Source organism: Podarcis filfolensis, assembly GCF_964270895.1.
Source record: "Podarcis filfolensis genome assembly, chromosome: 15".
Classification (NCBI taxonomy): Eukaryota; Metazoa; Chordata; class Lepidosauria; order Squamata; family Lacertidae; genus Podarcis; species Podarcis filfolensis.
The window spans coordinates 37842698-37868362 of record NC_139618.1 but is presented as its reverse complement, the minus strand read 5'-3'; the positions used below and the strand labels follow the sequence as shown (position 1 = coordinate 37868362).

The window sequence follows — 25665 nt, the reverse complement described above, 5'->3', positions numbered from 1 at the left end:
GAGAGAGACAGTCCCAAAGTCACAAACTGAGCGAGGATTTGAATTACAGCATCCCCGACAGTAGCCTGGCATTGCTGCCTCTCTGTTATCTCACTCTACCACTGGGCTGAGGTGAATGCGCAGTTCTCCTTTCTGTTTCCACTCGCGTGTCATCCGTGAAATGCCGCAGTTCCACGCTCGGCCTCTGGGGACACACTTGGTTCGCTCCGCTACCCACCAGCGCCCAACAGCCTCGCCATCACTCCGACGGTCGGTGGTACCCGGGGGTCCGTCTGTTTCTCTCTCTCCCACAGGGAGTCCCCATCCCCATCCCCATCCCCATCCCCGGCCCTCTGCTTTTTGCTTTGTTTGCGCTAAAATGCGATGTGGTGCTGGGAAAGGCCGGAGGTGAGACAAAAGCAGACAATGAAAAGTGGCTCGGCCCCGCAGCCCCGGAAGGGGCGATCCCGGGGGAGCAATTCGTGGAAGCGAGGGGCGGGCGGGGAGAACGAGAAACTGGGGGATCAATCCGTAGGAGGATGTACAGTATAGGACTATAGCTGGCCGACACACAGCCACCCGCCCCAGCGCCATCCTTCCAGGGGTCTGCAACCCACGAAGTCTTATAAGGAACAGCCAAGATGGGAAATCTGCGGCCCTCCAGAGGCTGTTGAACTCCCATTAGCGCCAGCCAGCACGTCCAATGGTCAGGGATGATGGGAGCGTGTAGTCCAACAACCCTGAGAGAGCCAAAAATCTGCTTCCCCTCCCATTCCTGAATTCTAGAGGGTTTGTAAAGCACTATCGATGCCGAGAAGAGCCCAAGAGTAATGCGAGGGAAATGCAATTTCTTCGCACGTGGGGCAACGCGTTGCAGCTATATCAGTGCAACTTAAATTTGAAAAGTACTGGGGTGCGGGTCGATCTCTGCAGTGGGAGAGGCGGCTTTGTAAAAGAAACACCACCCTGTTAGACGTCAGCGCCGCTCGCTCTCCTTCCCGCAGCAGGCTCGGGGTGGGGTAGGGCGGAGATGCAGGAGAGCTGTGCCCGGGGCGTGTCCCGTCTCTCCCTCCAGGCTCCCTGCGCCTTTAAGGACTCCTCCTCTCCGCAATCCCCACCGAAGGGGAGGGAGCCGTCCCTGCCGAGGCGCCTTCCGTCTCCCCAGGAGCATGGGCTGGGCTGCTGAGCCAGAAGCAGCGGGCCAGCAGCGTCCGACGCGCGCGGAGCCCGCTCTCCCTGCGCGACAGTGGCGGAGCGCGGGGCCGTCGAACTAAAGCCGTCGAGGGGCTGCCTCCAGCTAGGCGCGCCGAGCTTGGCTCCCGTCGCCGTCTTAGCCGCGATGGCTCCTCCTTGGCCGCCCAACGGGACGTGGCTGGGGGCAGCGGGCGCGGCGCCGTCGGGCAACGGCAGCAACTGCTCCGGGGCGGCGGGCAGCCTGGGCCGGCAGGGGGCGTTGGGCGCCGCTCTCAGCCTGGCCGTGCTGGTGACGGTGGCGGGCAACCTGCTGGTGGTGGTGGCCATCGCCAAGACGCCGCGCCTGCAGACCATGACCAACGTGTTCATCACGTCGCTGGCGTGCGCCGACCTCATCATGGGCTTGCTGGTGGTGCCCCCGGGCGCCACGCTGGTGCTGAGCGGCCGCTGGCCCTTCGGCACCACGGGCTGCGAGCTGTGGACCTCGCTGGACGTGCTGTGCGTGACGGCCAGCATCGAGACCCTGTGCGCCATCGCCGTGGACCGCTACCTGGCCGTGACGGCGCCGCTGCAGTACGAGGCGCTGGTGACCAAGGGCCGCGCGCGCGGCGTGGTGTGCCTGGTGTGGGCCGTGGCCGCCTTCATCTCCTTCCTGCCCATCATGAACCACTGGTGGCGCGACGGCGCGGACGAGGAGGCGCTGCGCTGCTACGAGGACCCGCAGTGCTGCGACTTCGTCACCAACATGCCCTACGCCATCCTGTCGTCCATCATCTCCTTCTACGTGCCGCTGCTGGTCATGCTCTTCGTCTACGCCAGGGTCTTCGCCGTGGCCACCCGGCAGCTGCACGCCATCGAGAAGGACAAGGGCAGGTTCCTCCAAGACGCCGCCAAGGGCTCCCGTCGCAGGAGACCCTCCCGGCTCCTGCTGGCCATCAAGGAGCACAAGGCGCTCAAGACCTTGGGCCTCATCATGGGCATCTTCACCCTCTGCTGGCTGCCCTTCTTCGTGGCCAACATCCTCAAGGTCTTCGCCAGGACGCTCATCCCCGACCAGCTCTTCCGCTTCTTCAATTGGCTGGGTTACGCCAACTCGGCCTTCAACCCCATCATCTACTGCCGCAGCCCCGACTTCAGGTGCGCCTTCAAGAAGCTCCTGTGCTGCCCCAGGAGCGCCGATCGCCGCCTCCACGCGGTCTCCAAGGACCTGCGCCGCTGCCCCTGCGCCTTCAGCCCCCGGGCCCCGTCCGAGAAGGAGGGCGAGCCCATCGCCAAGGGAGCCAGAGAGGAGGACGACGAGGAGGAGGACGAGGACGTGGGCTCCAGCAGCGCCAGCAGCCGCTCCAGCAGCCGGACTGGCGAAACGAAGCTCTTGTACCTCGCCAGCAATGGGCACGGCTGCGCGCAGCGCCCCCTGCGGGAAGCCCAGCTTCAAGGCACGCAGATCACTTTGTGCCCGCAGCTGGAAGAGTAGGTGTCAGGAATGTGTCCGTGGGATGCGGAGGGAGGGGTGTCTTGAAGATGTAGGGTAAGGTTCCTCCACCTAGTGTTCGCCAGACACCGTTGGACTACAACTCCCATCAGCCCAGCCCATTGGCCATACTGGCAGGGGCTGATGGGAGTTGTAGTCCATAACATTTGGTCTATAGCAGTGATGGCCAAACTGTGCCCTCCAGCTGTTTTGGGACTACAGCTCCCATCTTCCCTAGCTAACAGCACCAGTGGTCAGGGATGATGGGAATTGTAGTCCCAAAACAGCTGGAGGGCAAAGTTTGGCCACCACTGGTCTATAGCAATTGAGGGAGGGGTAAATACTGCACTCTTGTTTTCCAACAGTGTGCCACAGGGTGGTGTGGGAGGGGACTGAAAAGGGAAGGAATCACATGTTTACTTGGAAGTAAGTCCTGGTATGTTCAATGAGGCTTGCTCCTTAATTAGCACGTTATGAATTGTACCCATCATACTGGGACTGGTGCCTAGAAGGCTGCATCATGGACTGATTACCCAAAGCTTAGACTCTTAAGACTTACAGCAGGGGTAGAGAACCTTTGGATCTCCAGATGTTGTTGGACTACAACTCCCATCGGCCCCAGCAAGCAGGACCAATGGCCAGGGGTGATGGGAGTTGCAGTGAAATCTGGTGGGCCAAAGGTTCCTCACCCTTGCCTCAGAGTTTATGCTTTCTTTGAAGAAGGTATCAAATTTAATCTAGCATTTCTTCCGGTTAAAGAAGTCAGGTGTCAGGTCACGGGGAAACTCTGCCAGAAAGCAGTCAGAGTAGACAGCCTGGAGCTATGGGGACAAGTGATCTGAGTGGGTATAAGGAAGCTTCCTATGCTATTTCTCTACTGCAGCATTTCAAAGAGCTGCACACTTGAAGGAAGGGCTGTGACTTTATGGTAAAACATGCTTTGCATGCAGGACGTTTTCAGTTTAATCCCATGAAAGCCATTGTCAGTCCATGTAGACCATACTGATCTAAATGGACTCATGACATGATTTGGGATAAGGCACCTTCCTCAGATCCTCTGCTGCGCTTTCTTTCATTGTCAGTTCCCACAATTTTTCTTTTTGGTCCTGCAGTTTTCAAACATGATGGGGTGTGTGTGTGTGTGTGTGTGTGTGTGTGTGTGTGTGTGTAGGGCTCCTTCATTTGTTTCTCTTTCCACAGAGATAATGGAATGGTAGAAAGTTGCCCCACATTCAGAAATTGCAGGATTTTCCTCCTGACCTCTGAATATTTATGTTCAGAAAGATCAGGACCCAAATGCTCCCAGCCCATGAAGGTTGGGGGTCCCAAATTTGTCTAGCCAACAATGGGGATGCTGCCAGCCTGTCTGCATTTGCTATATGCGTGGTCTAGGGGAATGGATTACACAGGAGCAGGTGAAAAGCTGGATTGGGGGCATCTGATCCTGCTTCCCATGTCGACTTAGCCTCCAACCTTGATATAAGTGAATACCTGGAAGCGTTATGAGTGTGACTGCCATGGTAGATGCTGAGCACAGTGTAAATAGCCCCTGGATTCAGGGAGTTATAAGCGCAGCCAAGACTGTGAAAGGGAGTTAGTGCAAGAGTAGGAATGAGGGACGGGGAGGAACCATATCTGGTGTCACAGCTGAAGGCACAAGCTGTGTGCTCATTATCATTACTCTGGCTCCAGTGTGCTCTCACCACTGGTGTTTGAAGCTGTGTACACATGACATTGGCCACAATCCACATCTATCCTGGACTTCCTTGAGAAATACTGGGGTTTGATGTGTTTTCCCTCAAACCAGGTCACTTTGCAGTTAAGCTGAGGTGTGTACATTTGAGATAGCTGGTTGACACGTGCAGATGACAGCCTCCTGAATAGGAATTGTCAGGAGGGGTTTGAAACCAACAGGTAGTTTGCACTGGGTGAAGACATCCCCCTCCCTCTCTGATGGGTTGCAACATTTGCAACATGCAAATGCGACCTGAAATGCAGCCCCAGGTGGGTGGGGGGTGGCAATCACGTTTCGTTTTAAGTCTCTACTGTGTAGATAGCCGCAGTGAGTTTATGTAGTTGGGTGGTCTCCTTGTTTTGATCTTGGCTTTGCTTACTGAAACTTTCTAGTACATAGGTAGGCAAACTAAGGCACGGGGGCTGGATCCAGCCCAATCGCCTTCTAAATCCGGCCCGCGGGCAGTCCAGGAATCAGTGTGTTTTTACATGAGTAGAATGTGTCCTTTTATTTAAAATGCATCTCTGGGTTATTTGTGAGGCATAGGAATTAGTTCATTTACCCCCCCCCCAAAAAAATATAGTCTGGCCCCCCACAAGGTTTGAGGGACAGTGGACCAGCCCCCTGCTGAAAAGGTTTGCTGACCCCTGTTCTAGTACTTTCCATTCTTTGGCTGTTGTGCTGCAAGTTCCTGTATATTAGAAAAATGGAAACGTTCAGTGCATGTAAAATTCAGCCTCCAAAAGAAAATCTGGCTGGAGGGGAGGGAATATGACACAACCTTGGGGGGGGGGCAACATACTCTATATGTTGCACAGAATGTATGTATAGGAGCACCTACCAATTTTTGTTAAATAAAGTACAGAAAGTTGTAGGGGGAGAATCTGGAGCAGAGACAGAGGCGAATTTAGGGAAGCACGACTGGTTCACCCACACTAGGCGCCAGGCAGAGAGGTTGCTGCAGGGGACGCTGCAACAATGGGTTAGAATGGAAGGCAAGGGGGGGTGCCAAATTTTGGTGCTGCACAGGATGCCACTGAAATTTGAAAGCCCAAAGTCTGTCACTGGCAGAGATGTGGTATGTGTCTATGCATGATTGTGTGCCCTCGATCCTTCTCCCATTCCTCTTTTTCTACTCCAAGTTGCACCCCCTATAGAATTCCCACTGCATGTCAATAGCCTTTCAAATGTAATATCATTTCACTTTGGGTATAACCACCCACCCATTTACCCTACAACTTTCCCCCAGGAAAACCTGTGGTTTAGCACTGATTCAGAACAAACAGCAATCAGGTTCTCCACAGATTGCCATTTGTTCTGATTTAGCACTAAAGAGTGGTGTGTGTTTTAGGGGTATTATCATCACCATCATTTAGATATATATACCACCCTATATCAAAATACCCTAGGGCGCTGTACAATATTAAGAACGTATTTTACAGAGCATAAGAAAAACAACACAGAGCGTTATAATAGTGTACTAATAAAATCACCATAACAGGAAAGCAGCAAGGCAAAGGCAGAACCACTTGGATCCATGCCTAGAAAATGTGGGACAAACAGAAAACTGCTTGGACCTGTACTTTCTAAGCACGAGTCAAGCAGAAGTGTGGACGAGCCCCTCAACAAGAGGTTGAGCATGTCAGCTTAATTAAGCAAATGGTGAATGCAGGCATGTGTCCCATTTCACTGCTGCGCATAAGCTCATCTCCCAGCTCACAGAGCCAACTTTACCAGTTTCTGGAAATCACAGGTGAGGAGAGTTTTGCTGTGCTCAGGTCTTGCTTGCTTGCAGGCTTCCCACCAGCATCTGGTTGGCCACTGTGAGAACACGATGCTGAACTAGACGGGTCTTTGGTGACGGTCCAGTAGGTCTCTTATTGTGTTGTGCTTGGCTTTGGATACTATACAGCAGGAGCCATGTATGTCTTCCTCAACATGATGCAGTTGGCTGGTGTAGACTGAGTTGCTATGCAACTTATCTTGCAGCTGCTGTCATTTTCGAAGGCAAAAGTTCACACATCTGTGTTTTAAATACAGATGAGGTAGTTCCTCACCCCCTGCTGTGTTTGGGGAAACAAAGCCGATATCGTCTATGACAGCTTCCAGTTTTTGCTGTCGCTCAGTTCCTCTTCTTTCACTGCCAGGGACAAATTAAGAGGATGAATGTGCAAAATCCAGCATCCATCTCAGCCTCCAGTGAGAACAAATCTCTTTGCATCTTGGTTGCTCACTCCAGGCAACTTCTACTTGGCACACGCAAGTGGCAAGTGGTATACTATAGATACCTTTGGCCCCTTGTCACCCAAGACACTAAAACAGACGTGGGGAGACAGTAGCCTCTAGATCAGCCACCCCCAAACTCGGCCCTCCAGATGTTTTGGGACTACAATTCCCATCATCCCTGACAACTGGTCCTGTTAGCTAGGGATCATGGGAGTTGTAGTCCCAAAACATCTGGAGGGCTGAGTTTGGGGATACCTGCTCTAGATGCTGTTGGACTCCAGCTCCCATCAGTCCTAGCCAATGTAACCAATGGTCAGGGATGATGGGTACTGAAGTCCAACAATACCTGGGGGCGGGACATAGTCTCCTCATTCCTGTGCTAAAGAGTGCCTATGTCTCTTATTTGTGGCCTGTTTCAATCTTGCTAATGTGCAATGAGGGCACATTGTGTGGAAGACCAAGCAATTATACCACTTCAAACAGCCATAAGGTAAAGGGACCCCTGACCATTAGGTCCAGTCACGGACGACTCTGGGGTTGCGGCGCTCATCTCGCTCTATTGACCGAGGGAGCTGACATACAGCTTCCAGGTCATGTGACCAGCATGACTAAGCTGCTTCTGGCGAACAAGAGCAGTGCATGGAAATGCCGTTTACTTTCCCGCTGGAGCGGTACCTATTTATTTACTTGCACTTTGACCTGCTTTTGAACTGCTAGGTTTGCAGGAGCTGGGACTGAGCAACGGGAGCTCAACCCCATCGCGGGGATTCGAACTGCCGACCTTCTGATCGGCAAGTCCTAGGCTCTGCGGTATAACCCACAGCGCCACCCGTGTCCCTCAAATAGCCATAGAACCCCCCCCCCCAAATACTGGGAGTTATAGTTTGTTAAGGGTGCTGAGAGTTGCTAGGAGACTCCAATTCCTCCTGCAGAGCTTCTGTTCCCAGAGTTCCCAAGGAATAGGGACTTTGAAACCACTCTGAGAACTGTACTAATTTATTAGGGCTTGTCTTCTGTTTCTAGGAAACTGCCCTCCCCCCAGAAGTTGCTGGATACACCCCCGACCATTAGCCATTCACCCTTCACCCAGCAGATGCATCCCATCATGTGTTTCAGGGTGAACATTGACATGTGTAAAGGGGCATTCTAACTATGGTATATTTGTGAAGAGTCACGATGTGGCTGTAGCTCCCTGGCAACTCATATTCACAGGTTCATAGAAGGCAGCTTTATCTGTCCGTCCAATCCAAGTGTGACTAACTTTTGGCCCTCCAAATGTTGTTTGACTAAAACTCCCCATCAGCTCCAGCAAGCATGGCCAATAGCCAGGGGTGACAGGAGTTGTAGTTTTGCAACATCTGGAGAGCTACAGGTTCATCACACCTGATCTAATCCAATCTAGCTCAGGACTAGCCAACGTGGTGCTCACCAGTTGTCACTGAGCTACAACATCCATCATCCCTGACCATTAGCCATGCTGGCTGGGGCTGATGGGAGTTGCAGTCCAAGAGCATCTGCGTGAATACCAGTTTGTCTACTAGTCCAATATTATCTAGTCTGACTGGCAGTAGCTTTCTGGGGATTCAGACACAGAAAAGCCTTTCCCATCACCTGTGACTGATCTACTTATAACTAGGGATACTTTCCAGAGATTAGGAACATTGGGAGCTGCCTTATATAGTCAGTCAGTTTGCCATTCCAGCTCAATATTTTCTAAATACAGTCATACCTCCGCTTACGTATCCCTCAGCTTACGTAAACTTCAGGATACGTAAGCAGCAAACCTGGAAGTATATTTCCGGGTTTTTGCTGCACGCACATGCGCAGAAGTGCTCTACCGCCGCACATGCATGTACAGAAGCGGTCTCTCCGGTTGTGGAAACCTTGGGATCCGATCAGAGCTCCGGAATGGATCCCGTCCACAACCGGAGGTACCACTGGATCTACACTGTCTGGCAGTGCCTCTCTTTCAGGTTTCAGACAGGGCTCTTTCCCAGACCTACCTGGAGATGTTGGGGGTTTAACCTGGGAGCTTCTACATGCAAAGCAGCTACTCTACCACTGAGCTATGCCTCTTCATCAGTTTAGCCATATAAGTTAACCAGACTTGGGACTTCCCTATTAAGATTCTAAGACATTTAACTGGTAGTATTTTAGATGGCATAGAACTATCTCAGGACTTTAAAGACACAAACAGGGTGGATTGTTTTTTGTGTTCTTAAAGTTGGAGCTGGATTTTAAAGTGAGGGCTGCTGTAAGTCTGAGCTCTTAATCTGATGTCCCAGGACTTTTTGCACATGCTCTTCCATTGAGCCATGGCCTTTTCTACATCTCAGAGTGACTCAGCCCCAATATATCTCAGCGGGCAAAGCGTCCTTTGGTCCAAACTATACATTTCACACAAATGTGAGCAGGAGAAGCCAGCTCATGTTGGGGTGGGGTGAACTGGTGGGAGGAGGACCCTGAGGAACATAGGAAGCTGCCTTATACTGAGTGAGACCCTTGGTCCATTGAGCCCACCATTGTCTACCCTAGCAGACAGCAGCATCTCTAGCGATCTCTCCCATCCCTACCTGAGAGATGCTGGGGATTGAACCAGAGTCCTTCCAGATGCAAAGCAGATGCTCTACCACTGAACTACAACCCTTCCACATCTCCGCCCTCCACGCCCAGGGCTTCAAATGTGTGTTTGCCCTGGTCAGCCCTCTCAAAAGGCACATACACATAGCATGACAATGTGCATTTAGTGCTGGATGCGAGTGCTTTTTGGGGGTGCTGTACACATGACATCATCCCCAAGTCATCCCTGGCCTGCGCTACTTGCCAATCTAAAGTGCATTCTGCTGCGCTGGGTATCATTCATTTTGTGCCAGTAATGTACTTCTTGAGCACTTGCTGCCTGGCTGAGTACTATACAGAGAGAACTTACTTGGGTTGCTTATACTTACCAGTCCCCTTCAAAATAGGATGCAGTACAGTAACTCCGTATGCCAATATAGTATACCAACACACCAAATTCTAGCTCCTCTCTTTTGAAAGGTTGGGGGAAATTATTTAAAAAAAAAAGGACTGTGGAAACACTAATTGAGAGGTGGAAATTAGTGAAATTGTGCTCATCTGCATGTACAGTAGCTGCTGCTTTAGATGAGTTATAGGTAGGTAGCCATGTTGGTCTGCTGTAGTCAAAACAAAAGAAGTGTGCATGCACACGAAAGCTCATACCACTAACAAACTTAGTTGGTCTCTAAGGTACAACTGGAAGGAATTTTTTTATTTTTTTATTTTGTTTCACTTTAGATTGGGTTATTGTGCAAAGGTGGGTTTACTTGCGGCCTGTGAAAAAATGTCCTTGGTGTGTTTTAAAAGCTACACATGTGCACAGCCTAAGTGGTTTCTTCAGCAAAAGGAGGATCTTGGCGTACATTGCTGAACTGAGAACTTATTTATTGCTATTTGATTTGATTTTTATCCTGGCATTTTAAAAAAAGTGAACAGCTGCAGTTTTATCACAAGCTTTCCTGCTTCTCTCCCCCCCCCCCCACTTACCCTCCCCCTCCCTATCTGTGCCCATTTACAGATTGGGCATAAATTACAGAATAGCTTCCCTTACATCCAGTGTCCATATAAAATGTCAAAAATAGGCCTATAGGACAACTCAGCGTACTAAAGTCTGCAAATAAGATATTAAGAATAGCATTACTAATAAAGAAAGAAACAAAAGCACATTCCGTTCTTAACACTGCACTGAGCTTGCTTCTTAGACTCTTTTAGAATATCTTGAAATGTATCTTCTTCCTGGAGTCTGAAATATCAGCCCCACTTGTAAGCAGAAAGTTCCAAAAGGTCTCAAAACCAGGGTTCAACAGTGGGGACAGTCAGCGTCTTTCAGTTTTATAGGAGGATAGGCTTGGCCACCAATATGTGTCTGGACTGTGTCCTCGTCTCTTCAACGGACAGCTCCGGTTTGAGGCAAACATGCCCCCACAAAAGGGTGCATGTCCTTAATTTCCAATGATTCCTCTCATACCATGTTGCATGCTTCTTTGAAAGCTGGAAAAACAAGATGTAAATAATGGGTTGTTTTTCCAGTGCTACCCCTAATCAGAGTAGACCCACTGCAGTTAATGAACAAAGCTAACGTAGGCTCATTAATTTCAGTGGGTCTGTTCTGAGTAGAACTTAGTTGGCTACATTGCACTGTCACAAGCACTTGCATTTATTCCTTTATTTCATTTTACATCCTTCCTTTCTTCAGAGCAACTGAAGAAGTTCCCAGAAGGTCTTCTGTCTAGATCAGGGGATGGAGAACCTCATGCCCTGAGACCAGCTATGGTCCTCCAAGCCTCTCTTGTCTGGCCCTCATTACTCCCCCCTACACCACACAACCCTCCTTGGCCACAATCCACAGAGGCCCTGCTTTGCACCCCAAGTGTTTTTGCCTGACTGGAGCATGTCTTTGATCTCTGATAATGACTCTGGGTGGAGACTAGAGATGGCTGTGTAGGAATTAACCTATCATTACAAAGGTACAATGGTACACCTGTCGCTCCATCCACTTTTGCCTCTGGCCTTTCCCACTGTCAGTGTGGCCCCCAGAAGGCTATGCGGCCCTTGGGCTGGAAGATCTCCCCACCTCAAACCATTTAGCTTTAGCTGTTAGCCTATATAGAGCGAGTTGGAAGAGATCATGAGGGTCATCTGGTCCAACTCACACCAAAAGGAGGAATCTTTTGCCCATCGTGGGGCTTGAACCCACAATCTTGAGATTAAGTCTCATGCTCTACTGCCTGAGCTATCCCCCCCACCCCAACACACACACTTCAAGTGAGTCAGACCATTGACCTCTGGAGTTTAATACTGTCCTTTCTGAATGGCAGAGCTGACATACTCTGTCTGGAAATGTCAAGGTTTAAACCCTAGGCATTCAAAGTATGTACTCTGCCTCTGAACTAGGGGTCTCCACAGCAACATCTTCAACCCATTACACTATTTCCCCCAACTTCCCCAGTACTTACAGTTACATTCTTTCCCTCACCTCCTCATGCCTCCATACAGATGGCCATATGCATTTCGTTCTTGTGGTTGGGTATTTTTGCATCAATCTCATCCTGTCTTCTTGCCCATACTTCTAAGTTTGATCTTATTTTCTGGGGAAAACAGGGTTGAGGGGGTTGATTTGCAGGTGAGATCATGAAGCAAGCCATGCGTATACTTTTCTAAAAGGAGTCAGCCACTGAAAGAGGGTACCTACGTGAATGGATGCATGCATCCCTGTTCAGTGGTACCCAAACTGAAAAAGTGGGCTGGGCTAATGCCGTGTAACAAATCTAATGTAATAAGGTTCTTCTGGATCAGGCCAATGCCCCATCTAATCTGGCATCCTGCTCTAACAGTGGCCAACCAGATTTATTCATGTAACAAAATGTTAATGGGGATAACTCAGTCAGAAGAGCGTGAGACTCGTAATCTCAGTGTTGCGGGTTCCAAGCCCCAAATTGGGCAAAATATTCCTGCATTGCAGGGGGTTGGACTAGATGACACTCATGGCCCCTTCCAACTCTGCAGTTCTATGATTCTATATACAGTGGTACCTCAGGTTAAGTACCGTATTTTTTGCACCATAACACTCACTTTTTTCCTCCTAGAAAGTAAGGGGAAATGTCTGTGCGTGTTATGGAGGGAATGCCTACGGATTTTCCTCCTCTAAAAACTACGTGCGTGTTATGGTCGGGTGCGTGTTATAGAGCGAAAAATACAGTACTTAATTCGTTCCGGAGGTAAGTTCTTAACCTGAAACAGTTCTTAACCTGAAGCACCACTTTAGCTAATAAGGCCTCCCGCTGCTGCTGCTGCGCCGCCGGAGCACGATTTCTCTTCTCATCCTGAAGCAAAGTTCTTAGCCCGAGGTACTATTTCTGGGTTAGCAGAGTCTGTAACCTGAAGCATATGCAACCTGAAGCGTATGTAACCCGAGGTACCACTGTACTTCTTGAATGCAATCAACCCTAAGTGGTCCAGCGCCGAGGGCCTTCTGGCAGTTCCCTCACTGCGAGAAGCCAAGCTACAGGGAACCAGGCAGAGGGCCTTCTCGGTAGTGGCACCCGCCCTGTGGAACGCCCTCCCACCAGATGTCAAAGAGAACAACAACTACCAGACTTTTAGAAGACATCTGAAGGCAGCCCTGTTTAAGGAAGCTTTTAATGTTTGATGCATTACTGTATTTTAATATTTTGTTGGAAGCTGCCCAGAGTGGCTGGGGAAGCCCAGCCAGATGGGCGGGGTATAAATAATATAGTAGTAGTAGTAGTAGTAGTAGTAGTATAAGCAGGACTGAGTGCAACAGTATTCTCCCCACCTGTGTGATCTCCAGAAGCTGGTATTCAGAGGCATAAAAGGTAAAGGTAAGGGGACCCCTGACCATTAGGTCCAGTCATGGCCTACTCTAGGGTTACGGTGCTCTTCTCACTTTATTGGCCGAGGAAGCCAGCGTACAGCTTCCGGGTCATGTGGCCAGCATGACTAAGCTGCTTCTGGCGAACCAGAGTAGTGCACGGAAAAGCCATTTACCTTCCTGCCGGAGCGGTACCTATTTATCTACTTGCACTTTGACGTACTTTCGAACTGCTAGGTTGGCAGGAGCAGGGACTAAGCAACGGGAGCTCACCCCGTCGCTGGGATTCGAACCGCAGACCTTCTGATCGGCAAGCCCTAGGCTCTGTAGTTTAACCCACAGTGCCACCCGCGTCCCTTATTCAGAGGCATACTGCCTCCCAACTGTGGATGTGGAACATAGCTGTCCTGGCTAGTAGCCATTGTTAGCTTAATCTTCCATGAATTTGTCTAAGCCTCCATGTTCCTGGAAGGAAATTCTGTAGTTTAACTATGTGCTTTGTGAAGAGGTACTTTCTTTTGTGTATCCTGAATCTTTCAGCATTCAGCTCCATTGGATGTCCCCAAGTTCCAATCTGCTCATCTTCTGCATGACAGCTCTTCAGACATGCCTCTTCCTTACATGAATACCTGTAACACATTGAATAAAACTTGCCGGTTTTTAGACACACCCCTCAGAGGGGCCCATTTCAACTTATCTTAATTAATTTCTGAAGACTTTTTATGGGTAGCAATGTGGAGCAGTGGTTAGAACGCTGGACCAGGACTTGGGAGGACAGGATTCCAGTCCCTACTCAGCTCATAGCTGTCAAGCGTCCCTTATTTGGCGGGACAGTCCCTTATTCCAGTGCCATGTCCCGCTGCTGTCCCTTATTGATGATGTCTCTTAAATAAGCTACTGCAGGTAATGGGGCCCTTTCTATGTCCAGCTTGCTTTGTCAACAACAAATTGTTGCTGTTTTTTGTGTTGAATATATGCTATATGGTAATTTATGGACCTAATAGATATCTAAAGCCATTTGCACGCAACAAAATAGGTATTTTATAAAAGTAATTGTTGATCCCTTATTTTGGCTGCTGATCCCTTATTTTCGAGGCTGCTGGTCCCTTATTTTCAAATCTGTAAGTTGACAGCTATGACTCAGCTATGAAGCTCACTAGATGACCCTGGGATAGTCAAGACTGAGACAGCCAAACCTACCTCACAGGGTTGTTGTGAGGATAAAATGGGGAGGGCCACCTTCACCTGCATGGGGGAAAGGTGGGATACTGTGTATATGTAACAATAAAAGAAATACAATACGAAATGTGCCCATGACAGACTAAACAGAGGACAAGAGAGAGAACACTTTGAGGATTTGCTCCACGGGCAAATCTGCTCTGATCAGATGCAACTTGTGCTTTAAAACACCTGCGTCCCACAAGACCCAGTTCTCAATGCTGTAAAAGATTGGCTAAGAAAAAACCCTGACTGGTAAATTAAACTGTTTTTATTCTTGTTGCCTTTTTCTTTTTTTAAAAAAAGATTTCCCACCAAAGAAGTGACAGATTGTCCTAGAATGTGACAGAAGGAAGAAGCCAAAGAAAATACAGTGAGTATCCCTTTGAAACTCTGAGCCAAATATGCAGGTTGTTTGATAGATTCTGCCTTTGAACGCAGACTCAGTTGCCTTTGCTTTGGATAGATTATTACAATCTGCTATATGCGGGACTGCCTTAGAAGATTGATCAGGATGACATGTTCTGTTTGCCGATGCTCCAAGGATGCAGTGGTGGCAGAAAAATTACAGTGGCACCTTGGGTTAAGTACTTAATTCGTTCCGGAGGTCCGTTCTTAACCTGAAACTGTTCTTAACCTGAAGCACCACTTTAGCTAATGGGGCCTCCTGCTGCCGCTGCGCTGCTGGAACACGATTTCTGTTCTATCCTGAAGCAAAGTTCTTAACCTGAAGCACTATTTCTGGGTTAGCAGAGTATGTAACCTGAAGCGTATGTAACCTGAAGCGTATATAACCTGAAGCGTATGTAACCTGAGGTACCACTGTACTGTTGGGCCAATAGTGGGTATAACCTGTATTTCAGAAGTGGGAAACCTCCAGCCCAGGAACCCAATTTGGCCTGTTAGGTCAATTTCCCCAGCCACCTGACATTATCTGCAACGTAAGGGTTGCTGCAGATGGAGACACAGCTGGGTCCTGTGACTGGAAAACACAGTTGAAGTCCCTGTGCATCAACTGAGGGTTGGGCAGTTCAATCCTGCTTGCTTACGGTGCTCAGTCTCGTGCTCCAGAGGGAACTCACTGGTGCACTTGAACTCTGCTCACTACTTTCCCTCACCCCTGCAGGCCAACTTTGACAGGAGGACAGAACCACCCACCTGCCAATCACCTGACATCATTAGATTGCCATGTGTCAAAGTTGGCCCATGGAGTGTGTTGAGGGAGATAAAGATCTAGCCTAGTAGGCCAAAAAGGTTCCCCACCCCTGCCATATTGGGTCATGCAATATAAACTGGGATCCTCTCCTTGGGGCTGCTTTGCAGTTGAATTCTTCTTACTGTACTTGCAGTTGAATACTTCTTACAAGGTACTGTGTACCTTGGAGTACCCCCAGAAAAGAAGCCCTGCTTGAGCCCTAGATGGAGGATAGAGAAGTATGTTTGTGTGTGTGTATGTGTGTAGAACCTAGGCTACTGTTCAAAGGTAGTGTCTGCATTCATGACTGCACCCACTTTTGCCTCTGGCTCCACCCACCACTGGCATGCAGTCCTGAGATCGCTGCCCAGAAGGAACTGTGGTCCTTGGGCTGAAAAAGAGAATAGAAGCATAGAATGGCAGAACTGTCATCTAGATTCTAGTCCATCCCCCTGCAATGCAATAACCTCTTGCCCAAGGTGGGGCTTGAAGCCGCAACCCTGAGATTGAGAGTCTCATGCTCTACCAACTTGGTTATAAAGATCCTCATGCCTGCTTTGAGTTCTCCCATAACTACTTGGAGAAGATGGAGATGGAAGCTGGGACCTCCTGCATATAAGAGCTAATACTCTCCCTCTCAGCTCCAGCCCTTCAGCTGAGAAAGCAGGATTCCAAATCCCTCTCTAGGTGATCTGATACCATGTACAGTTAACACTCTGAGTTGGAGGGCAGCTGCACAAACCCCCCAGGGTTCTGAATCATGCCCCCGTTCATTTGAAGAGGCTCAATGGCTTCTTGGCAAGCTCTTTTAGTCATGCTGTAAGATGCAGATATTGCACAGGAATGGAGGAAGCTGTCTTAGTTAGACTATTAGCTCGGTACTGGCAGCACATCTCCAGTGTTGAGTAGGGGGTCTCCCACAGTCCTGCTGGAGGTTGAACCTGGGTTCTTCTGCATGCAAAGCAAATGTTCTGGTCCCAAGCTATGCCCTTTCCCCATCCATGCACATTAATCAGACCAGAGGGCTTTTCTACCAAGAATTCAAGAAATTCAACCAGTCGTATTCTTTAGACAGCAGGAGAAACAACCACAGCACAACCACAGAACCTTCAAGAGAGACAAACAGGCTGGACAGTTTTTGTTTTTTAAAGTTGGAGCTGGATGGATGTTTGGGCTGCCATAAGCCTGAGTTCTTAATCTAAAGCTTTAGTGACTGCATGTGGATGTTGGACTGGACAAGAAGGCAGTCCAGAGGCAGGGATTGTAAGTACAGGGAAAACATCAGAAGCGCTTTCTGTCGTCAAGCTTACCCAGAGAATTTTATCTTTCCTGCTTACGCTCGTAATCTTCTTAGTGCTCCCAGGATCCAAATGCCATATTTGGAATTTGGAAAGCATATCTGATTTTGTTCTATTCCCGAGGCTTTTAATTTAAGATGCTTTGGTGCTTTGTTTGTAGTGAGTGACTAATAAGTATTATTATTAGTTATTATTATTTCAATTGATATCCTGCTGTTCCTCCCAAAGGAACCCAGGGTGACAAAAACATTAACACCAACAACAGCAGTCTAAAAGCATTCTAAAAATAGTGATCTCCGGTTGACAGGAAGAGTGTTTCTTAGCCGTCAAATGCCTGGAAGGTTTTCAAATTCCTCCTGAAAGGAGGAGACAGATGAACCTCACCTGGAAAGGTTTTCCACAAACAGGGAGCTGCCACTGAAAAGGTCCTGTCAAAGGCCCCTGGGGACCAAGAAACCCCTGCTGGTGGCGGCGGCACCACCACCACCACCACCACCATTTCACCAGCTGGTTGTGGAGATGGTTGAAATTGGGGAAGCCACTCTTTTAGGTGCTCTGCTCCCGAGTCATTTGTATGCCCATACTAACACCTTGAATTGAGCCCAGTACATCAAAAGTAACAGGGCTTCTCCCAAAGCATCCTGGTAACTGTAGTTTGTTGAGGGTGCTGGAATGGTAGCTCTGTGGGGGGGGGGGTGAACTACAGTTCCCAAGATTCTTTGGGGAAAGTAATGTGCTTTAAATGTATTTAAAGTATTACTGACTTTCAGGATTTTATTTTTTTAAACAAATCCTGTTTACCCCAGCATTTGATGGCTGAAAGACACTGTTACTGGCAACCCTGAGATCACTGTTTGTTTTTCAAAAAATGTTTTATTATTGATGTGTTTTCTGCTCTGGGCTCCTTCAAAAGCAAGGGTGGGATATAAATTAAAATAATAATATGAATAATCCAATGTTGTGGTTAGAGTTTCAGACCCAGACCTGGCAGAGCAAGGTTCAAGTCCCCATTCTTCCATGAAGATCACTGGGTGATCTCAGGCCAGTCACTGCCTCTCAGCCTAACCCACCTCTCAGAGTTGTTTTGGGGATTCAATGGGGGGGGGGTTGGAGAATCACAGATGCCCCCTTGAGCTCCTTGGAGAAAATGATGGGGTATTAATGCAAGGAATAAAATAATAACTAAATGATAATGTTGTCAATGTGCCCCATTCCCTTGTTGGGCTGGGGATACTGAAGGGAACATTCAGCTGAACAATGCATGGGGACCCTTGCAGACCTTCCCCCTGAGCGGAAGGAGGACAGGAGTCAGGGTAGAGCAGTCGTGGGTAGGAATTTTGTGGTTGGGGACAGTGGCTCCCCTTCTCGTTGTGTGACTGCCTGAATTCACAGAACACATTTATTTAGAAGCCTCTTCGTCAAAGAGCTCTCTAAGTGACGTCCAGCTAAAACTGTAGATCAAAGACAGCTAAAATCCACAGAATCATTTAAAAGGCAAATCTTCATAGCATATTTCCCCTTAAAGTGCAGATAAAAATAAGCCAGACCTTTTAAACCAACTTTGACACTTGGGTGAGACAAGCCACCTGTCAGTTGCCTGGCAGCCTTATGATCCAGCAACTTCTCTACCTTCACATCACCTGATGCCATATATACCGTATTTTTCGCTCTATAAGATACACCAGACCACAAGATGCACCAAGTTTTTGGAGGAGGAAAACAAGAAAAAAAATATTCTGAATCTCAGAAGCCAGAACAGCAAGAGGGATCACTGCTCAGTGAAAGCAGCAATCCCTCTTGCTGTTCTGGCTTCTGGGATAGTTGCGCAGCCTGCATTCGCTCCATAAGACGCACACACATTTCCCCTTACTTTTTAGGAGGGAAAAAGTGAGTCTTATAGAGCAAAATATACGGTAACATCAGACCTGGGGGAAGTGGATTTGGTTTCAGGGAGAAACGGCCTCATGAGTCAAATCCTCATCGAGATATTTATATACTGCTGTTTGTCCAAGGCCCCCAAAGAGGTGAATAGATGAATACCCCCCAAAATACAATAAAAGTGCATCAGCTAGAAACGCAAAAATACAAAACATAAATCTGGTAAACCAATGAATAAAGATATAGAACAGGAAAAACCCAGGCGCACCATGAATCACACCTCGTGCATTTGTGAGTCGCATTCCTGCTCTCACCGCAAATGCCAACTGCCCATCACAAACCCTGTCCTCAACAATAGGGTTCTCCCTGGAAACAGCTGCAGCTGTGGCAAAGTTCTTACGGTTGCTGCCTGGGAACAGGCTTGCCTGGCTCAGGTTCCCCAGCCCCTGACCTAAAAGGAAACAGTGAGGGCGTCTGCCTAACATCAGTGTGCAGAGAGTTCCAAAGCACAAGAGTGGCTCCTTGCCCCAGTGGGACTCATGTGTGCTGAGAAGCACATGATCTCTTGTCTTCTTGGTTTACTCGTTTTCACGGCTCTGCAGGTACAGGGGCAAGGGGCCAGCATTTTGCTGGAGTAAAATGTGTGTCACCTTAGAATTGCTTTTGCTTTTGTTGGCTTTATGCCTTAGCTTGGGACGGAAATGGTTTACGGTTTATTTCCCCCGGAGAGAAATCCACTAGGAGCTCTGAAGAACCAGTTATGCAATCAATCCACACACACTTGCTTATTGATTCCAGCTCTGTGTGTTTGTTTGCCTTAATGAAACCTAAGCCTGGCTTGATTTGTCAATGACAGGCTAAATTGCTGTGTTGGATTAGGGTCTGTTGTTGTCTTTGATGGGAACTGACGTGCATCAGCAAACTGTTATTTCCCTTTTCAAACTCCTTTTTCTTCTTTCTTTTCAGGACAGCAACGCAAGCTTGGCTGGGAGGGGTCTGGATCTCCTGATCGCCAAATAATTATAATTGACTCTACATCAGTGTTCAGAAAAGAAGGAGGAGGAAAAACTCCCTTTTTAAAATTACCAGTTTGTTCCTTTTGTGTTCAGTTTGGGGAATGGCTATCATGTGTTCCCCAGAGACAGTGAAGTTGCCGTCATCTGATAGGGATACTCCAGAGGGGGTTATTTTGGTTGAGAAAGGACAGAAGTAGTTACTCTGGATCCCAGAATCATCAGCTATAATTTAACTTGCTAGTTAAATTACAAATCCTAGAAGCAGTTCTGTCCCTTTAATACTGTTTCTCCACCCAAGATGCTCACTGCTGGTTTAACATGGAACTTACACTGAGGGAATACAAGTCCTTCATCCATAGTCTGGCTATAAGCCGCTTCTATGGGTGCCTACTTGACAGGTATAGATGTCTGTCTTTTTGATGCTGACTCAGGTATTTTGAAATGCACACGTCATAATTCCCCTTTCCTCCAGCAGCCAGTCATTGTGAAGAAGGAACAACAACACTTTAAGCAAGTCATGATGGCTGGATGAAGCCATTCCTTAATGCAGTTTCATACTTACAACAGAGGCAGCGAAGGTGTGTCACTCCTGACGTTGGTATAGTCCAACTTCCAGCAGCCATAGCAAGCATGGCCAATGGTCAGGGATGTTAGGAGTATTTGGAGAGCTCCAGGTTCTCTGCTGCTAATCTACCAATAGGCAAACATAGCAAAGGGGGGCGTAGGGGTATGGATTTTGTCATGATTGGCTTTGATAGTGATGGTCAAGGATCAAACAAGGGTGAATATGGAATCATGCTTCAAGACAGCCATCTCCAACCCAATGCTTTCTAGATATTTTGGACTACAAGTCCCATCAATCCCAGTCAATGGACAGAAATGATGGGATCTGTAAAATAAAATATATGGAGGGCACCAGGTTAGGGAAGACTGTTTTAGGCACTGTTGTTCTGCAGTGATGGCAGAGAATTAACAGGGGTGGGCTGTCTTATCACCACATTTCAGGGTTTCCAGCATTTCAGCTGGTTGTTTGATTTGCAGGTGCTAATTTGCAGGTGCTAATGTTTATAGCAGTATGCCGTCAAAAGCTTCCCCTGCTGATTTTTAGGGGCTGAAACCTGTAAAGCAGGTGTTGGGAACCAGTGGTGAAGTACACCTCCCATCAGTCCTAGCCATTGCCCATATTTGCTGGGGCTGATGGGAATTGCAGTTCAGCAACATTGAGGCTGTTTCCCACCTGCCTGGCTAGGAAGCAACCCTGCTATAGCTCAGTGGTAGAACACATGCGTTACACACAGAATGTTCCAAGGTTCTCCAATTCACCCATCAGGTGGCAGCTGACAGCTGACCTCTGCCAGAGACCCCGGAGAGGCACTGCTGGCCAGAGTAGACAGCACTGGGCTAGATGGATCAATAGCCTTTGCTGATAGAAGGCAGCTTATTCGGTTCATAGTCATTTCCAGAAACATTGCATCTGTTGGATTTCTCTCTCATGCAGTTTCAAAATCCCAGGGTGGGACTGAGGAATGACAGTCTAGCTGCTGTGAATTTTTGTGCCCTATACTGCTGATTGATCCATCTATTTGTCTGGTCCAACTTTGACTGCAAACTTTCACCATATAGCTGCGACTTCCAAGGGGCCAGATGCAATTCATCCAAGCCTCTTCCAATCCAACAGATTTGCCTTCAAGAAGCTATCCCATAAGGACATATTCTCTCTCTCTCCCTCTGTTGAGCGGCCAGTTTCAGAGGAGAACAAGGATCCTCTTAGCAGAGCTTTGGCAAAGGCCCTTTTAGCTGTTTAGAAGAGCAGGAAATATTGGCACACATAGCTTGCCAGTCAGGAGCGTGTAAAGCTGCTTCTGTTGACATTTCCTGATCTACACAATTGTTGGAGTCCCGTGAGTTCTGATGTCTCAAAGCAGTTGGCGGCATTTTAGAATGAGCTACAGAAGCTGCAGCAGCTGCCAGTATAAATAAGGGACCAACAGGGCTGGCCCACCCAAGAGGCAGACTGATGTGGCCACCATGGGTGGCGGAATGCCATGGGGCAGTGCCTGCATGGGCAACCCCACCCATCCCTGGAGAAGGAAGGAGAAGTGGTGGCATCGTCCGGCAGGATTTTGCCAGGAGCTACTGCAGCTGTGTAGGGACGCAGGTGGCGCTGTGGGTTAAACCACAGAGCCTAGGACTTGCCAATCAGAAGGTCGGCGGTTCGAATCCCCGCAACGGGGTGAGCTCCCGTTGCTCGGTCCCTGCTCCTGCCAACCTAGCAGTTCGAAAGCACGTCAAAGGGCAAGTAGATAAAGTGCTCCAGCGGGAAGGTAAATAGCATTTCCGTGTGCTGCTCTGGTTCGCCAGAAGCGGCTTAGTCATGCTGGCCACATGACCCGGAAGCTGTACGCCGGCTCCCTCGGCCAATAAAGCGAGATGAGCGCAGCAACCCCAGAGTCAGCCACGACTGGACCTAATGGTCAGGGGTCCCTTTACCTTTACCTTACTGCAGCTGTTCAACCCCAGTATGTGAGATGACAGGGGCAAGGCACCTTCCCTCTTTGCCTCAGGCAGTGAAACAAGATAGGCAGCTCTGGGGACAAAGATGGACCAGTTGCTAGAAAATGCAAGGGAGAGTGGCCTTGTGCTTAGGGCCTGCTTCTAGGTTTCCCACAGGCATTGGGCTGGCCACTGTGAGAACAGGATGCTGGCCATTGGCCTCATCCTGCAGCCTTTTCTTATGTTACCTCTGAAACAATCTATAGACTCTGATGCTTTGCACTAGTTCAGAAGTCATCAGTTCAAATTAGAACTGCAGACTCAAAATGCTTTTCTTCCCTAATGTACTTCTATGCAAATTCCATAACTCATCTGAAAATGTAAAATGCCTGTGAAATAGGATTAGTCCAGTGCCAGTGTGTTTGAGATTGTAATTATTTTATCATTGGCATTTATTTCATACGAGTTTTGACAAATCTGAAACGTAGTGTTAATTCAGTTGAAAGGTGCAGAGATTGCAGCGAACGTCTTCCTTGGAAATTCATTTCCAGTTCTATTTATTAAAATGAATAAAAAGCCCACAGCCTAATCGAAATGGAGTTGGAATGGATCCTGTTTGAAATGTATGCCAATTTGCATTTCAAATACTTGCAATTTAAATATCTGTTCAGGGCCATGAATATGTATATTTGATCCATGAAGATAATCACCTTTTTTTTACTGTCAGTCCTTTCTGGGCCAGAGAACAGCTCTGTAAAATCCCCAAAAGCAACCACAGAGGGAATGCCTCTTGTATTGAATTATCTACCTCAGAAGCCAAAGCTTTGGAGTTCTGCCAAAGTATTAGCTTCACATGCACTCTTCCTCCCTTCTTTTGGTTTTCATATTTTGTAATATATTTGGGGGAAATTCACTAGAGCACTCTGTTAAGCTTAGTGGAAGAAAGGGTTAACTATGACGCTGTTTCTCTAGGTGGTGTCAAGGGTCAGCATGGTCAGGCCCACTGATAAACCTCCTGAACTGCTTCTCCACTTCACCATTGCTTGTTCACCTGCCTCTCCTTCTGGCCCAAACAATGCTGGACAATAAGTGATGGAAATAAAGGTGGGGAACTTGCGGCTCTTCAGATGCTGCTGGACTCCAGCTCCCATCCTCCCTGACCATTGACCATGCTGGCTGTGGCCTGATGGGTCCTTGGAGTCCAGTAGGGTCAGGTTCTTTCCATTCTTGCTGTGGAGTACAGACACCCCATGGAAAGTCCTATCTTGGGGGGTACCTTTGTATTCAGGACCTCAGTGCTTACTACATACAGTCGCAATAGAAAAAAAGAGACTCCCTGCACTTGTCATGCTTAGGTAGCAAGGAGGATTTGGGCAACTCCAGCTTAATTCTCACTCCTGCAGTTCTGTGCCACTAGAATCAGGGCTTGCTGAAATTCCCTGGTCCTCACCAACTAATAAGAACCGAAGGAGCAATGGCGGCTGGTGTCTGTTGGGGTGGAAGGCAGGGAGATCAACATTAGGTGGCGCCATAGCCAATGACAGGCACAGCCAACTCATTCTACTTTGGTCCCCAGCCTCCTCCCTCCTGACTTCTACAAGGGGAGCACTGGGGCAGAAATGGCCAGCCAGTGACACCCACTGAATTGGTTGTATGTAAGAACACAGGTGGCTGAGGGCAGTCTCAGAAGGATGGTGAGATGTCCTTGGCTGTTCCAGTCTTATACCAATGGCATTTTGGATGGTGAATATAAATGTGTTTTAGTTACTGTACTTCTGCCCCACCTACCCTCCCCTTACCAGCGAAATACCCATCAAAGAACTCTTTAACCATCAATGTATGTAAATTTTGTAAAAAAAATAAAAAATAAAAACTTGAAAACATTGCGAGTGTTGAGAAGTCTTATTTACAATCAGAAGCAGTCATGCTCACATTTCAGATCCTGGCTTTGAGGTTCATTGGCACTTTTGATAAGTCTTTTATAAGGGGCCCTTGGAATTAGAGCAGGGATGGAGAGGATGTGTGGGTCTCCCGATATTGCAGACTTATAACTCTCGGGTTTTTGGCGAAATCTTGACCCCACAGATTAGGGGTCATTTTGTGGGGTGCCCTAAAACATTGGGTTTTGACCATCAAGCGTTGTAGGGGGACTTCTGCCAGCGTTTGGTTCTGCTTTGGAGTGAATCGGATGACGCAGGGTTTTCAGCAAAATATTGACCCCTGTGGGGTTTTCACTGCCAAACATTACAGGGGGCCTTTTCGTGGCATTTGGCACTGGTTTGGAGTAAATCGGATGACGTTGGATTTTTGGCGAAATCTTGACCCTGAGATTAATAGCCTCATGCTCTACTTTCCGAGCCATCTGAGCCTTGTCCCATGCTGACAGCTTCTAGGAGCCACAGGTGAGAGGTGGATGCAGGGTGGGGGTAACAGGTAGTCAAACTACTACCTCAGGATGAGCGCATTGTGCCCCCCACCAGAGGCATCACCCCTCCTCTAACACCCTATACAGTGGTGAAGCTTCAAGCTCTGGCGGGGGGAGGGGGGTGGAGAGCCGGCGGGGCATGGCTGGTGCACGTCCCGGGGGCATGGCATGCATCCTGGGGCCGGAGTGTGCCGCCTGCGGGGGCGTGGTGCCCAGTGCTGGGGGGGGCCAGCCGTGATGGCACCCCACCGGGATTGTGCACCCGGGGGCGGTATGCTCCCCCCCGCACCCCTGTTCCTCCGCCAGTGCATACACTCACTGTACACTTGTGTTTTGGTCACCTTATCAAGAACAAAGTTCTGCTGCCATCTGCTGGATACAGGTTTCTCTTCACGAAACACAAGCTAACTGGATGACTTAAAATAGACACGCATCCTTCCATTCTGTGCCCTTGAGTACTTTCACGTGTCATAAAATCAGCTGCAGTCTAGATGGGACAGCACAGTTAATGCATAAAAGCCGCAGCCATGAGCTAAAGCTGAACCTACATTTATTTCCCTTCCTGCAAATAGGTAATAGGCAATAAAGTCATAAGAAATTTACACCATGTCAGCTCATCAGTTGCATCTCTATCTAAAGGTTGCCAACTTTTTGATTGGTCCCTGTAATCATTTATTTAACTGCCATTTAATCTGCAGCAGTTAAGACAGGAACTCGGGAACTGTGATGTTCCAGATGTTGTACTCCCAACTCTCACCAGCCCCAGCCAGCAGAGCCAGGAATGATGGCAGTTGGGAGCCTAGCAACATCTGGAGGGCAAAACGTTCTCACCTGTAATATTTACTCTGGTAGAGGGCAAGCTCTGATATGCCTTGGTTTGACTAGAAAGGAACTCTGCACATGCTCAGAAGTGCTGGCATTCTTGAGTGTTCAAAACAGGTTCAAGTGGCATGCTGCATGTTGATGGACATGTGTGGGGGGGGGGGGTTCTGAAATATACTCAGAGTCGCAAAGTGATTTCATGCTCTTTATTCAGTGGTGAGGAGGAATAAATGAATGTCCCCTCAAAGTATCTGCTTTATATACATTACACAATGGGCTGCACATGATTGGCTAATTCCGGAATTCTACTGTAAGCCAATCAGG

At 48.4% G+C, this 25665-nt stretch overlaps 1 protein-coding gene across 4 annotated transcripts; it reads left to right on the top strand.

Annotated features, from left to right (window-relative positions):
- The first annotated feature begins 581 nt into the window (after window positions 1-581).
- Window positions 582-23977, top strand: ADRB3 (adrenoceptor beta 3). Of its 4 annotated transcripts, none has more exons than XR_014542111.1 (3): window positions 582-2824; window positions 2967-3636; window positions 4054-5251. XR_014542111.1 is itself a non-coding variant. In XM_083588829.1 (3 exons), the coding sequence occupies exons 1-2, from the start codon at window positions 1319-1321 to the stop codon at window positions 14558-14560; spliced, it is 1365 nt and encodes a 454-aa protein (XP_083444955.1). In that variant the 5' UTR covers window positions 583-1318; the 3' UTR covers window positions 14561-14587; window positions 19552-23977. The 4 variants fall into 4 exon arrangements, 1 of the variants encoding a protein (XP_083444955.1); XR_014542112.1 differs by having other exon boundaries at window positions 582-2838; window positions 2932-3636; XM_083588829.1 differs by lacking the exons at window positions 2967-3636; window positions 4054-5251 and adding exons at window positions 14521-14587; window positions 19552-23977 and having other exon boundaries at window positions 583-2643.
- The last annotated feature ends 1688 nt before the right edge of the window (window positions 23978-25665 follow it).

What these genes read in the sequence shown, in the direction of transcription:
- ADRB3 (XM_083588829.1), top strand. Translation starts at nt 1,319, where the DNA reads ATGGCTCCTCCTTGGCCGCCCAACGGGACGTGGCTGGGGGCAGCGGGC. An exon ending in TTGTGCCCGCAGCTGGAAGA is followed by an intron (nt 2,644 to 14,520) that starts GTAGGTGTCAGG and finishes TTTTAAAAAAAG; the next exon opens with ATTTCCCACCAAAGAAGTGA.